This window comes from Ornithodoros turicata, chromosome 4, assembly GCF_037126465.1.
Source record: "Ornithodoros turicata isolate Travis chromosome 4, ASM3712646v1, whole genome shotgun sequence".
NCBI classification, from domain to species: Eukaryota; Metazoa; Arthropoda; class Arachnida; order Ixodida; family Argasidae; genus Ornithodoros; species Ornithodoros turicata.
Window position 1 is genome coordinate 65,812,480 of NC_088204.1, and position 16,047 is coordinate 65,828,526.

Sequence of the window (16,047 nt, forward strand, 5' to 3'; positions counted from 1 at the left end):
CTCTGTGGTAATGTTGGGATCTGTATTCTACTAAGCGTATTATCATCTTCGTCTATATCTTGACATTCTTCAAACAGGCGCAGCGTATCCCGCCTACGAACGACGGTTACGTGACGTTGCTCAGTGAAAGGCTGTCCTACCAAAAGCGGTATGGACTGAGAGTGATCTGGAGCAATGTAGACTGGGACCTGTGCTTTCGCCTCGTCGATCTTGATATTAGCGTTCGCAATACCACATACAGGTACACTTCCTGACCCGTATCCGCCGATGTTGATCTTTTCTTTAGGAGGCGAGTACACGACACCTAACTCCTCGGCGTCAGAGCGTCTCAAGGCCACGCATTGGCTTCCTAGATCTACGTACGCCTTTACCGGCACGTCGTTTATGACCGCGTCAACGAAATATTTCTCATTGTCTCTGCTCGATGCTGCTTGATTTTCAACATGGTGACTTTTCACAGTATGAGATGTCGTCTTCTCTGCTGGACAATCCTGTATCTTGTGCCCGACCTTCTTGCATTTGTCGCAACGCTGTCGCTTCTGTGGCTCTGGGCATTCCAGTGAGATATGACCGTACCTGTTGCAATTAAAGCAAAGAGGTTCCTTCTTCTCATTAAATATCGGCTTGCGCTTCGTCTTCACCTTTGCTGAAGCTTGATTATCAGATGCCCTCGAACGAACGCCGTCTGCTGATTTGTGTTCGTCACGCTTCGATGCACTTCTAACAGCAACAAGTCTGTCGTCTAGTTTTTTGATACACTTGAGAAGGTCTTGAAGCGATGTAATGGAGGTCACACTGAGACAACGAACTGCCTCTTCATCGTCTAGTCCAGTTATCACGTACTCCATAATATTTTCGTCAGTCAATCCGCATCGCCTAGCTCGGCTCACTTTATCGTGAAAATACTCGTCAACCGTTTCATCCTTTTTCTTTCTTCTCTCAACCATTTCGTGGTGCAGCTTCGGAAGACTTCTTATGACTGGGAATGCGCTCCGCAGGTGTGTTTTCCATTCCTGCCATGTCGTCGGCACTTCCTGAAGTCCTTCATGCCACGTTTTGGCCGGTCCCTCTAACTTTGACACAGCGTGACAGACTGTTTGTGCGTCAGTCCATCCGTACATTGTTGCAATACTGTCCACTCTCTTTAGCCACGTTTCGATTGTGACATTCGTATCACTGACAGGGTTGAATACTGGGACCAGATTCCCGCCATCCGCTAATCGTCCCATCGCTGAGGGTTGTCCGCCTGTCCCAGTCGTTCGAAACAATGAAGCAGCACCCGTGATAGCCTCGCTGACTGCAGCCCGTATAGCCGCTTGCATTACATCATGGAAATCATAGGCGCCGTTGCTACTGCTTACTTGTTGTGCGGTGCGGTGCTCTTCGTTTTGAATGGTGCGCTGTGTGCCGTTTGCATGCGGCAAATTCGTCTCTCCTACGTTCTGTTGGTCTACGTCTACGTTGGTCTACGTTGGTCTACGTTCTGTTGGTCTCCTACGTTCCTACGTGCTGTTGGTCCTCCTGAGACTCCCGATCGACGTCTTCGTTGTCGTCGGCTACGTTAGTCCCTTGTGAAACAACTGCATCTCTCGAGACACCCTCATCATGCTGTTTTGGGTTCGTGTTCGCACGGGTGGTCGTGGTAGGACGTCGTCGCGGCATGGTCACAAAAATCCAGTTACATCCGCTGCTATGGCCGTCAGAATTGCACTGTGGACTTCGTAATCCCACTTCTGAATTTGTTAGATCGTGAGCTCTGCAGTATATTCAAGACAACCTAGAAAGTATAACTGGATTTAATCATAGCGCACGTACAAGTAAGTCCTGCATATCATCCGCCCGCTGCCACACCCGTCTCCTTTCTCCTCTGCTTCTCCTGTTACCCTACGCAGCGCTCTACAACCGCCGCCGCGCTCCAGTGGCGCCAGTAACCGGCCTGTAACATTAGACTAACCTGGACATAGCAATACAAACACTGAACTTGGACTAACCTAATACGTGCTGTTCAGTCGTGTCCGCCCTGCTAAGCAAATCGGGCGCTAAAATGTGGCTTGTGTTCGCTAAACCGACTTGGACAGACATAGAAAATTCGTGAATCTCCCCCGGCTTGTGTCTTGGAAGATCCTGGTGACGCAGGCATGGGCGTACCGAGAGGGGAGCAAGGTCACTTGTGAAATTTTTGCACCCTTTATTCATAGGTCATGATTTTTTTTCTAATAATATGAACCTGTGAACACCCGCACAGTCCGCAGCGTCCGCCCCAGGGAAGGAGGTGAGGTGGATGCACGGTTTGCCCCCTGGAAGCACTTTGCTGTCCACCCCTTGGAAAAAAATCCTATAGGAACGCCCCATGGACACAGGTCCCTGACAAAGACGCTTCAGGCGTGCCTGCAAGTGGACGACCTCTCGCCTCAGCCTCTTCACTGGTGGATTTCCTAGATCTATTTGAAGCAACTTAGACAGCTAAAAAAGAAGTTCAGCTAACATAAAAAGTCAAGCGCCATAAACGCGAAATAAAATCACAGTGTGGTGAAAGAGGCGGTGAGTAATTGTCCGGCTTCAACGGTTCTGTGGTGAGCAATTGTCCAGCCTCAGTAGTTTTTTGGTGAGCAACTGTCCGGTGAGCAATTGTCCGGTGAGCAACTGTCCGGTGAGCAATTGTCCAGTGAGCAATTGTCCGCGCCCCGTAGATTTTAGGCCTGATGACGTAGCTATATCATTTCAGGTTTGAGGGAATTAAGAGCGGGGCGTACATTTTTCTGTACTAGCTCGCGTGGAGTAGCGGTTGGGATGATCGGCTTTCACGCCGAGACTGGAAGGTGGCGCGAATCCCCGTACAGGCTGTAATGTCTGACGTTTGTACTGGATTTTCCCGCAGACTTTTCAGACGAATGTCGGCCCACCTCGCCCTGAAGCCGGCCCTGGACGCATAGTAACCCCTTCACACTCCTTCCTGCTGTCCTCTGCCCACGCCTGTACACCGCGTACAGCAACAGTTGCTTCGCGGCGCTAACACGAAAAAACATTTTCTCTGCTAATTAACACAGATGTTAAGTGTCACAGAAAGGCGTACCCGTCCAGTTTAAACAAATCAGGAGAGAAGAAGTCATTCCGAACAGCAAGGAGCATGTCAAGTTATTTCCTAAAAGCGCGCGTATCGACGTGCAGGGTGATGTATAAAAAGGCAAATAAAATGAGCGGGGGGGGGGGGAAGTAACAAAATTGACAGGCAAAAATGTATTTCAATATGTCTAGCGGTGTCACGCGTTACGTCTCGGGAGCCCGTGACTGTACAGGCTGCTTTATTGCAAGAACAACGAAGTAAATGCACCAAAACTGACCCTGGTCACCCACAGCAACCCCTTTTGCAAAGAAATGCTATGTGGGAATAGTCATTTTAAAACGGAACTGAATACGAATTAATTAAGCGACTCGTTGAATAACCATATCGGATACATATACAGCATATGTTGTATAATGCATATATAGCGCTCACTCTGTTTGATGCCCTCCATGTGCTGACCTTACCTGTGCAGTTTCGGGGCTATTCAAATCTATTCGATTTAGAAGGAACATAAATTCGATTCGGAATTCGAACATTGAATTCCATATTTGATTCGGAAATGGAACAGGATATACGATTACTCGCTTCTGTGTTCCAAAAATCCAAATATTCACACCGTCCTAGTAAAAAGTCAACGTCCGAAGTCCAGGTGGTCCAAATTATCGCGCTGCGGCACGTGCCGCAGTCTTACCCTGCGGCACGTGCAACATGTCGACACACTGCGCAGACAAGCCTTACGTGTAACATCACGGCACCATTATAACCAAAAGTGAATGTTCCTCAGAGGAGTGTTCCTCATTTCTTCCTGAGCCCTGTATGAAATTAAAGAATATAAACGACGAAGGAAGGATATAAACGCTTTAAACTGGGCTCACTATCCTGAGACTCAGACTTCACGCTCGCTGTATGTAGGTTGCTGTTTTTAAGTGTTAAGTTTTAGGTTTAAGTGTTGAGAGGTATGTGGATGTCGTCGGATGTAGTCCGGTTTAGTTCCCAACTCAACCTGGGTGCTAGTATTTCCAAATGTTGGTCAGACAGGTTCTACAGTTGTTCTCTCGTGGTTCCTATGTTGATGAACCGTATCTTCAGCAGAAGCGGGGTTGTAAGGGCAATGAAATAACCGGACAAAATGTCCCCAGCTGCTGTCACTCAGCCGTCTGCCAGTCCTCAACTGCGTTCTTGTTCGGCGGATTAAAAAATCAAATTATTCAGATTTTTTCATTTAAATATGATGAATATTGATTAAATCATCGAGTTGATTTTTGTCTTCTAAGACAGATCTTCACCTCATGGCTTCCGTGTGCCACCTCGTAGTAGCGAAATCACTTTTTGAGCACATACAAAGAAGGGCGTCTAGACTTCTAACAGTGCGGATAACAATTACTAGCTAATGCAAATGGAGATCTATTTGAAAACTATATATTATGAATTACACCGAATAGTAATAGGAAAAAGAAATAACTGGAAAAGTTCTACGCTCGTGGAATGACCACCCGCCATGTCTAACCAAATTGTTTGCCAGTGTGCCGGAGAGCCACTCAAGGGGTCACGTGACGCTGTTTGCCCTAAAGGCCACTGAAGTATAATATATTTCAGGCTGTGGTTCATTTCCCGGCTCAGTCTCATCTTCCCCAGCATCTCCAGTTTTAATTTACTATTCGAATTAAAACATAACATAAGGGAGGTGATTTAAATCTTGATTAATATTCATGACTTAAATCGCGATTAAAATCGGTGATTTAAATCTGGCTGATTTAAATCAATCAACCCTGCACATGATAGCATGAAAAACATTTGTCACATTTGAGGTACCAACGGCTGTGCAACCGGACGGCATCTGGGGACATTTTGTCCGGGGACATTTTCGGGAACGTTTCGTCCGGGGACCATTTGTCCGGGGACGTTTTGTCCAGGGACATTTTGTCCGGATCCCACAGAACACAGGTCTCTCAACCAGGGACTGAAACCGAAGCGAATATCGGTTTGGTTACGGTTCAGCGTCAGAACTGTGAAAGTGGTTTCAGTTATGGGATTCGTAGTTTTAATATTTACGGTTACCGGTAGCCAAACAGATGAACTGGTTTTTTTTCGCTTTTCACTAGGATGTGTCTGCAGGCTGCGTGGATGTCGCAAAGTGAGATACAAAGCGCAATCTGATGGCGCCCCAGTTGTTTGCGTTGGGTCACTGACATTTCCCCAATGGTTCAGTTGTCTTCCTCGCACAGTTTAGAAAGCCCGAAGGATATTTTTGTTTGAGGTCAAAGCTCAGCCTTTCAAAGGGGGTTATACCTTCTTCCAGAGTTCCGAACGCCAAATTAGTGATCTCCCCTACGCCAGCTTTTCTTCTCGTGTTCATTATGAAGCATGGACCTTCAAGGGCAACGCCCCAAACCCACAGGAGCTGTGGCCCCAATGTTCCCCAAAACTAGGGTTGCCACCTTTCGTAGTGAAAAATACCGGCTGAGGGAGAGGAGGTGGAATAGAGGGAAAGGAGGAAATGCTCGCGGGAAAGGGAAGTGGGTGAGGGGTGGAAAGCACACACAGAAAACCAGAGAGAGAGAGAGAGCTCAAGACAATAGGAGGAAACGTGTTCCTGTGTGTAATAACAACAATAATAACAGTAATAATAATAATAATAATGAGTAACTAAGGAAACAACTGGTGACTGCGCGGAGTTGGGTCTGTGGTCCAGATTTATTCAAGCTGTAGTGGAATGTTGAAGGGAAAAGCCCGGCCTATGAAGGTTTTGAGCCGCAAATACCGGCAAATGGCTGCCGGTATCACCCGCCTACCGGCAACCGGCACAGCGAGCAAATAACCGGCCGTGCCGGTATAATACCGGCCTGGTGGCAACCCTACCCAAAACTAAAAGGAGAACAACGTCTTTATTTTGAGATGGGGAGTTTCATCACAACTCAAAAGAGAAGTTTTTCCAGACAGATTATCTTACGCTTATTTTTCTTTCTACTTCTATTCTATTCTATCTTACGATAAAACATATTATATTCCCGTTCAGAAAACTGCAGTGTTCCAAACACCGGACACGCGCAATTCCCACTTGTGGTCAACAGCCTATACCGTCTGCTACATCAGTATTTAAGCATTTAGGTCCACTTGCGACTTGCGGCAAGGTCGGCAAAGCAATGGCGAACTCCAACAATTATCAGTGGTCCAAAAGCTCCAAGGGAAAGCCGCTTCTACTAGTACGTAGTAATGCTGATACGAGTGTGATTTACGAGTACACGTATCACTCCAGTTACGTAACCAAAGACGGCGAACGCACAATGTACTATGTTTGTGAAGGATGCCGCTCTCGAAAGGTGCGCGAGAATATTTTGGGTGTCTCGATTCCGCGCCTCAAGGTAATATCTGAGGTGGTCGACGGAAGTCCGGAGGATGTTCCTCACGTTTGCAGTCCTGACTCTCAAGCCGAAGCAAAGGTACGTAGAGCTGTATTTCTTCGGATTAGGAGTGAAATTGTAAAGAAATTGAGAAAAATGTATTGCTTTAGATAAAAGAAAGAGAGAGCTGCTGCTTGCTGTGCCTGCACATTACGTTTGCGTATTTTAGTGATAAGGTTAGGATTCAAAATTGCACTTCCATTTAGAAATCAACGCAAACCTGGATACCAGTCGCAAATTTTATCATGCAAGAACTCATCAATTTGTTAAAAGCTGCACCCATTAACCTCAGTGCAGTGTCTACTCCCCCTTTCTGCGATATCTAGTTTCTGATGTTTTCCTATTTTATTTATTTATTTATTGTCTGTCGCTTACTGTTCAGCTAGGTTGTGGGCCACACTTTATTCGGTGAATTTCCTCACTATTTGTCATTTTTCATTTGTTGTGTTTCTGCAGGTAGTTGCAAAACATTTCGAAAGAAATGCCAGGGAGCAGATTTTCGGAGGAACCTGCAACAGGCCTCGGGAAGCATACAGCTTTCTTTTGCGAAAATTTGTAGAAGAGCACGGAACCGTGCCGCATGACAGGCGAGCCCAAATCGAAAGTCACCTGCTGACGTATCGGTACGTAAGAACGCCCACCACTCTTCTGCCCCGAAATGTATCACGATCAGTTAGAGTTGAGTTGCATAACATACCCGTATTATTACGAGGAACAATACAGTAACGATTCAACATAACGAATGTATGCCTATCTCACTGCGTATTGTAAGAGTGTTCTTGTATTCGACATCTACTATGGTGGTGATTTCAGGTGACATTCTGATAACAAGGAGTTGCGCTCGGGAATAATGAACGCACATGATGAATTAGAAAGTGCATCTTTCTAGTTCATCAGTGCTGTCATCATGCTATTTTCTAGCATCTTCTACACATATACGAAGGGCAATAATGACGATGGGCCTATACTTACTAGAATAAGGCGGAGCTGCTTTTACTGAAATTCTGGCGCTTACAGATTTTCGCGTTATCAAGTATCTGGGAGCCTGTTGAAAAACATGTATAGAGTGAAGTATCATAGCCGTGTAGTTCGATACACTAGTTATTTTACTGCCGTTTAGGGCGCGGGTCTTTGATGGGCTGCTAGAAACGGCGGAAACGACGTCCCCGAGATTGGAATTTGTGAACTGCTCGTGTACGTTTCATATCATCATGGAATTAATATAAGATTTATGAACGTGCGCTTCTTTTCTACACAGCTCACTGCGACCTACGTACCAGAGGAAGATTAATGAACGGTATCCTGTTCTTCGTTGGATTGGCGACCCCAGGGAAACATGGGAAGGGCTGACAAAGACCTGGGAGGACTTGCAGAGCGGAACACCAGGGTCCTACCTTATACTTGAGAGCAGAAATCCCCCTTTGCTGGCCTTCTCTTCGCAGCTGGACCTCGCCATGCTCCACAGCTCCCACCACTGGGTTTGTGACGGCACGTTCTCGTACAAACCAGCAATGTTTTGTCAGTTGTATTCGATACATGGTTTCGTACGGGGCGAAGCTGTCCCGCCAGTAGTGGGACTACTTCCGGACAAGACATCGGCAACATATAGGGTGTTCTTCCAAGCCGTGCGAGACGCACTCGAAAGGAGGTACGCACGTGCGCAAGTACAACAAATGTTCACATAAAAAATGGCCCAGAAGAAGCCCACTATGCTCGCTTACCTCTATGAACTATATACCTATCTTTTCTTTCCCTTTTTCCAGATAATACCTTACTTATAACAGCATGATGTTTTGCAGCATATACGTATACTTCAACCCATCAGGCTGTTGTCACTAATTTATTCACAGGCATGGTACAGTTGGAGCCATTTCTGGCGGAAGAGGACATTTTGACTTCGAGGAGGGCGCTATGGGAGCATTCCATTCGGTTTTCCCGTCCGCAACAGTAAAAGGCTGCCTGTTCCACTTTGGACAGTGCCTCCAAAGAAAAATGGGAGAGCTTGGGCTCAAGGTAGTTACATGAAATTGTCCATTTATATTGTTGAAATTGTCCATATATTGTCCATCCACTGTAGCATGTGTGTCAGATATCATAACTACTTGAATTGTACGTTTCCCGATACAGATTTTATACTGTGGAACTGGAGTGTACGCGGCAGAACCCTACGATGACGCCAGGGCCTGGCTGCGACGCTGTGCAGCGCTGAGCCTCCTTCCTCCAAGGCTAGTTCAGGCTCACTGGGCGTTATCGTTGGTCCCATCAAGACCCCGCCTTCCGGACCCCAGGACGGAAGCAGCCATGGCCCTTTTCGCCGAATACTTTCAGCGGCAGTGGTTAGCAAATGTCCCTCTTTGGAATTTCTTTGACGACGACGACGATATCCGTACCAACAACCACGCGGAGGGATGGCACAACTCTTTACGTGTGAAATTCCATAGTCAGCCACGGATGTCGCAGTCGAAGTTCCTGGTGGAATTTCAATGCGACATACATAATACGAATCAGGTACGTTTTTCTCTGTGTACAGCCCAATCACTACACACACACACACAAAAAAAGAGTTGATAAAAGACAGAAATGGAGGAAATGAACCTATTTCTAAACTGAAATTTACCGCTCTATTTCCAGGTTCGTATTAGACAGTTGCTCAACGGAGCGCAGCCAAACCAGCGCCACAGGATTTACGCGCAGAACAATGCTGCGATACGGGAAGCTCGTCACTGGTTTTCGTGGAGTTACGGACGCTACACATTGGGAGAGATGACACTAGAAGCGCCGTTCACGACCATCATGGACCAATTCGCGCACATTATAAATTCGTATTTGCAGCGTGCATCGCATCTTCTTGGCTGTGATTAGTAAACAGGTTCAACTGCACTTTTCCATGTAGAATTGATTTATTAGGATGCTGCATAGACATCTGTCTATAATCTCTACGCGGGACATTAGTGTGTGATGCCCCAGCGGGAGCCCGTAACCCATTCCATAGGATTTCACACCACTTCACGCTAAATAGGAAAATGTTGCATGACCATATGAGAAGAGAAGAGGGATGGTGGATGTGTGTGTGTGTGGGGGGGGGGGGGGTTCAGGATAACCCAAATGTTACGTAAACTTCAAACTGACACATTAAGCGGCCTTGGTAGCCGCCATTCATTCCACCTCTCTCACTCTAAGCCCTTCTTCCAAATGCGGGAGAGGAAGAATCAGCCTTTGTGGTCGCCCGCCTTTCGGTGCATATGAGCATTCGGGTGTTCTGGACGTTTGGTACTTATGAGCAGGTTCTCCCCTCCTGCTCATTTGCACCAAACGCTCAAAACCACCAACTTTTTTTCGGTGCATATGAGCGTTTGGAGGTTTTGAGCGTTTGGAGGTTATGAGCATTTGGTGCATATGAGGCACAACCGTAGTTCCCTGACCTGAAAGATTATGGAGGGACCGTGGTACGGATTACACCTTGGGACGGGGCGTGGGGCCGTGGTGTCGCCACTCACCAAACATCAGCAAACGCCGATGCCCTCTGCGGGGGGAACGACTGTTTGTACTGGGGAGTTCTTAACGCATTGGTTAGTTGAGCCCTTACAAGTGGGTTGGCCGCTACAGTTACTAGCCGCCAGGTCGACAGAGTATTTTGGCGCAGTATTCCCCCGATTGTCGCTAAATCTGGTGACAAAGTCGCTAGAACATGCAACACTTTCCTGAATGACCGCCTTCCACGCTGAAACTGGGAGGTGACACAGGTTCTGACACACGTGTGCTGTCCTAGTGTTTTCATAAGGCTTTTGCTCAACACTTTAAGATAAATGTCGGCAAAGTTTCCTGTGAAGTTGGCCCGGTACGCATGACCCCGCTCGAAACATGCCGCCACGCCAGCAGGCAAGAACACGCAACAACCAACCGGCCAACAAACTTCCCTAACTTGACCATGTGGACAGGCGACGTCACGAATCACTCGTTCCTCGCGCGAATCGACCCCAACTGCACCTACTGCCTCCCATCAAAGATGCCAAGGCCGTTAGAGTCCGTCATCCATCGCCTGCGACTCAACGTCCCGTTCGCAGCAGCATTCCTTCATAAGATACGTGTCGTTGGATCGCCGAACTGTTCAACTTGCGGAACTGTTGAGAACACGGAGCACGTGCTGGTCACCTGTCGACGCTTCGACTCTAGTCGGCGAACACTGAAGAACGCCCTCGCGAAACTTGACAGCCGACCCTTTGGCGTTGAGAAGATACTGGGGAGCTGGCCAAGGCAGCACCAGCAACCTGCGCTGTGTGCACAGACGACCTACCTCAAGGACATACGTGCTGAAATAATCTTTTAAATCATTCAGTGCTTTCACACGCCAAGCATCCTGGAACAACTGATCGCACCGGTGCGACCTGCGTTTCCATTTTTTCTTTATATTTCTAATCTAATCTAATATAATCCTAACTTGACTTACCTTCCTGTGGCAAGTGTGCGCCAGCACCGACAAACGGGGCACAAGAAGAACAAACTTTTCCCCGTCTTTTCCCCGGAAGATTAAGGGACGCGTGCCGGGGTCGTCGCGAACTCCAAAAATCCACTTACGTCTCTGGCCAGTCAGGTTTCGCTCCTGTACAAATGTGACGTGACAAGTGTAGAGAGAACTTAGCAGAGTGCTATACATAACTTCCGCTGTAATTAATGTCGTACCAACCCGCAAGTCTTCCATGGCTGCTGCAGCATTAGCGGGAGTGGAACTGATCAGAACTCCACCAACACTCTCAGACGGCGTCCAGTGCACGCGATTGGCCGCGTTGTAAACTGTTGTTTTGATTGGATGCTGGTGGAACCCAAATATGGCGTCAGCGACTGAAAAATGGAGAGATATTTCAAGTTTGTTCTTTTATGTCAGTCAGGGTGTCAGAGGCTATAACGATCACGCGTGCGCGTGATTGAAGGTTAGATCCATATACGAGGGGTGTTCAAGTCAAACCCGGACTTTCTGTCTTCTGAGTGTACAAATGGCTTGCGCTACTTCTTTGTCGTCATTTTCAGGCCTCCGCGTTCACCACGTGGTGGTCCAAAGTTTGTGCAAAACAGAAGACACGTGCTGGACAAGATGGCCGACAATGAGGTGAGCGCGCACATCGAACAGCGAATTGTCATGAAGCTTCTCGTGAATGAAGGCGTAAAATCATCTGAAATTCACGAAAGACTTCAGGCTGAGTATGGCCAGATACACTTAGCCGTAGCAAAGCGTTTGAGTGGTGCAAACGGTTCCGAGACGGCCGTGCATCCGCGCAGGACGATGCCGGCCGGGGCGGCTCAGAGCCCAGTGTCAGAGTTCCTGAGAACATCCAGCTTGTGGAGCGCCCGATCCTCAAGGACCGACGGATAGCATGTCTCGAACTGGCTCGAAAGACGGACCTTTCTGTGGGAACGTTGAACACTATCATTCATGAACACCTCCAGTTTCGGAAAGTTAGTGCCCGTTGGGTCCCGAGGCAGCTCTCCGTGTTTAACCGGCAGAGAAGACTGGAAATCTCCTAAGAGCTAAGGTACCGTTTCGACACTGAAGGACAGCCGTTCCTTGATCGGATCATCACGTGCGATGATACGTGGGTGCACCATTTCACTCCTGAGTCTAAACGCGCATCAAAACAGTGGAAGCATCCGGGCTCGCCAGCTCGTCCCAAGAAGTTACGAAGCACCCCGTCTGTGGGTAAGGTCATGGCCACGGTTTTCTGGGACAAGGCTGGCGTTGTTCATGGTGATTTTCTGCCCAGTGGTATCACCATCAATAGTGCATATTACTGCCAGGTTCTCAGGGATGTGCATAAGGCGCTGAAGCAAAAGCGGCCAAGCCTCATCACCAAAGGAGTCCTCGTACAGGACAATGCACGCCCGCATACCGCGCATCTCACGACACGCACCTTACAGGAACTTGGCTGGGAGTTGCTGCCACATCCCCCTTACAGTCCAAACCTCGCCCCCAGCGAATTCCATCACTTCGGGCCACTGAAGGTGTTCCATGGGGGCCGCCACTTCAGCTGCGACAACGAGGTCAAGAATGCGGTCCGATCATGGCTGCTACGCGCCGGTAAGGATTTCTACGCTGCTGGCATCCAAGCCCTCGTGAAATGCTGGGACAAGTGCATTAGTGCAGCTAGAGATTACGCTGAAAAATAAAACTAATTTCTCGCCTGTAAGTTCATTTTACTTTCCCGAAAAATGAAAAGTACCGGTTTGACATGAACGCCCCTCGTATTTTTCTTAGGGCACGTTCGAATAGTATGAGGTGCGCCACAGGAATGTTCAATTTCAATGGCCGATTGGGAGCACTTCCGAAACAAGTCTGCCTGCTCTGTCTGGAGCAGTTCCGTTCTAGTGGCAGATTTGGAGCAGAGTCTGTGTCTTCCAATGGCAGTTTTGACGCAGCATTGGGACCATGGTCGCTCACGGAGCAACGCCGACTGCTCCGCCAAAATCGGCAGATTTCACCGGAACTCCCGCGTCACGTGGCATGTGGTTTGTGCTTCCGGTTCCTGCCGCTTCGGTTTCCCTAACATTGCGGAAGCTTCCGCTGCAAGTATTGCACCCACGCCTGCTGGTATTTCGCCTAGGAGTAAAATGCTATCGCTTTTACTCGTAGTTGTTTACTACTGTTGGGCTAGTTGGTGTAAATGACGTTTGAGTTAGCGCGTGTGGACGAGGCAGAGGAGAAGAGAGAGCTTGGTGTCTTTGTCTCTTCTCCTCTGTCTCGTTCAGACGCGCTAATTACGATTTCAGCCGTTCAGCGATGAAGAGGTACACGACAACTTTCAACGCACGTCGAGGAAGTATGAATCTTAACTAAACTTGTTCCGCAAGCACTTTAGACTGTCAGTCCGGTCGTATGCGAGAGCCCAATCGGATAGACAGATCGCGTGCTCTTGGCCGGAGCTGTGTGCTCTCCCGTGGAGTCAGCTGACTGCTCCAAATTTGCCGTTGGAATTCAACATAAGTGTCGTCTGTTGCTATCGTTGCGATGCAGAACTCGCGATATGCGCTTTCTCTCACGGGCGCTTGGTGTCGCGCCCATCAACAGAAAATTTCGAAGGAAACGACAAAAGTATACCTTTTGCAAGCTGAAAATGGGATATGCGCCAAAAAAATCGACGTCAGGCTGTTACAAATGTAAGTTTTATATAATAACACGCTCATATAATAACGCACACACATAAGTACACTCGTCACGGAGCTTACGCTGGCGTTCTGTAGCTGGCGATAGCCTAAATGCTCTAATGGCGATTTCGCGTAGTGACGCATTGGGCGCGTAACGTATAGCTGCTCCCTTACCCTTTCTCGGGCGCTCCGAGTTTCGTGCTCCTTGAGCAGCTATTCAACGGCACTTGGACGCTTGAACACGCTCACTGTGCTGCCGTTTCTCCCTTTCTCTTTTTTCTACTCTCTCTGCTCTGCTGCCAGCCCATGTCCTGCGCTCTCTTTCTTCGCTTTCGTGGAGAGGAAGGAAGAGGTCACGTGTCGGAGCATGATACCCCCTTTTCGTGCACCCTCCAAAAGCAGGTGCGTGAAGAGCGCGCTCGCGTACGAAACTCGGAGTACGAGCGTAACCACTTAACGGTAGGAGTGCCAAACACTCGCGCTCCGATGCAGTCACTTAACGCGCCCATTTCCTGACAACTTTCTTGCCAGATTCTGAGCAATTACATTTTCTTGGTCAAAACGTGGCGATCGTGCGTGCCCTCGTGGCGCTTTCCTAGCGCCAGGAATTCGCCAGCTGTAGCACTTTTTTCACTGGTCCTCGATACAGCCAACTATATCCTGTGTCGTCACATCCACATCGCGAGCGTCCACACCGCTGACCTCTATGTATAAAGGCTGGATGGCGGATGGGAGAGGGGATCGCGGAGGAGAGGTACGGTAACGCGGGCCGCCATGTTTTACAATACAGATCAGTGGCCCACACATATAAGTTAACATGAGTTAGCAGACGACGGAAACGGAAGACGAGCAACCGCGATGATTCAAGCGGCTAAAACCGCTAGCTTCTGGGCACTCATGTTCGGGTGACAACTGTCACGTGACCTGACGCGGGCTCCAGGATAGCAATTTCCGAGCGCTAGGCCCCGATTCCCGGTTCGCCCTCAGTGTGAAGCGCACGCGAAGGGGCCCTTCTGCCCATGCTTCGTGAATGGACGGAAGGGTCCCTGCGCGTGCACTTAACACTCAGGGCGGAGCGAGAATTCGGGCCTAGGCCACGTTGTTACATTTTGACCACCCGAATTCGCCATACGAGTGCGCGTTAGAATGCTCATCGGTGGATGCACACCTATGGCGCATAGAAAGACAGCAACTGTGGCGCATAAGAATTCGAACGCGGCCCTAATTTCAAATAGTTTCATGGCGCATTCTATTGGCCAAAACGCACTACTCGGAGTAAAATTGCTCTACGCGATTGGCTCCGCGAGCCGAAGTCACGAACGTAACAGTCGACGCGAGAGAAGTGAGAGGACGCAGATTGATTGTAGAAAGTTGTGCAAATGGCACCCGTGTACTTACAACTGCTGCCAAGCTGTCCGACAACAATAACGTCGTTCCAGCCGTCCTGGAGGGCTAGGCTGCAGGCCATGCGTTCAACGGGTGATATGACTTCTGCCACCCCTTCAAATATACCAGTACACGTACGGCAATGAACGGTTGCTGTAATACTTAAATTGTAGGCAATAACTAGACTACATCTCGAGTAACAAAAACAGGGAGGACAATGCCTGCCCTAGAGCTACTACTACAAAACACAAATACACTTCCGTTAATGAAGCGAGCAAGCGAGCTGGTGCATCGTAGAAAGAGGTCTTCGGTCATCCTCGTCGTTTTTTACCTGTCTCCCTCATGCTCAAGCTCTGGTGTTTTATAAACGACTTGGGGTCTAATGGATACAAGGATATGTCACTATAAAGAGATGTTCTGGAGGAACATATGTTGCAGGAGCCCGCACATATACTGTTTATCGGTGCAACAGTGCAGCAACATGCATTGGCATCAAACTAGAAATCACAGCACCACGGATTGACTGTGTACGTATCTTCATAAAACAAACTGACTGTATGTAATCAACAAAGAGAAACAAGACCTGTGAAAATAAGATGACAAAAACACTTTAATTGAAAACTGGGAGCAACGCACAACCGCATCCCGGAAACTTTTTCATAAATTCTTATTCACAAGCGCTTTATGTATTTCCAGAAATCTTTCACAGATTATTTATTTGACATTATTTCGACAAGATTAGCGAAACTCGAGATTTCAGATACGAGTACTCCACAGACCCGATTACACTTGCTGATGGCACAGCAGTGGCAAACCGACAGCAAATTTTTGCGTGTACATGCTACTAACGGTAAATGCAATCCACCGTTAGAATGCACACATCTCAAACAAGGTCGACATATGATTCTCGCAATGTGTCGCAATGTGATAACATGGACGTGGTTCCTATTATTTACACTATGTATATACACGCAGGTGAGGCCATAAACCTTACCGATAAAGTTCCCGGTAGGGGCTGCCACGATTTGACAGGCGTGGGTCGCGTGTCTAGTCAGTCTGCCT

At 48.2% G+C, this 16,047-nt stretch overlaps 1 protein-coding gene across 1 annotated transcript in view; it reads right to left on the reverse strand.

Moving 5' to 3' along the window:
* The window catches only part of LOC135393330 (glutamate receptor ionotropic, delta-2-like), a 36,804-nt gene extending 21,542 nt beyond the window's left edge, over positions 1-15,262 (reverse strand). The window contains exons 1-3 of the mRNA XM_064623799.1: positions 14,998-15,262; positions 11,150-11,304; positions 10,913-11,065 (exon numbers count right to left, since the gene is read on the reverse strand). Coding sequence (XP_064479869.1) covers positions 10,913-11,065; positions 11,150-11,304; positions 14,998-15,067 — 378 coding nt within the window. The 5' untranslated portion in view covers positions 15,068-15,262. The remainder of the gene's footprint in view (positions 1-10,912; positions 11,066-11,149; positions 11,305-14,997) is intronic.
* Between the last annotated feature and the right edge of the window lie 785 nt (positions 15,263-16,047).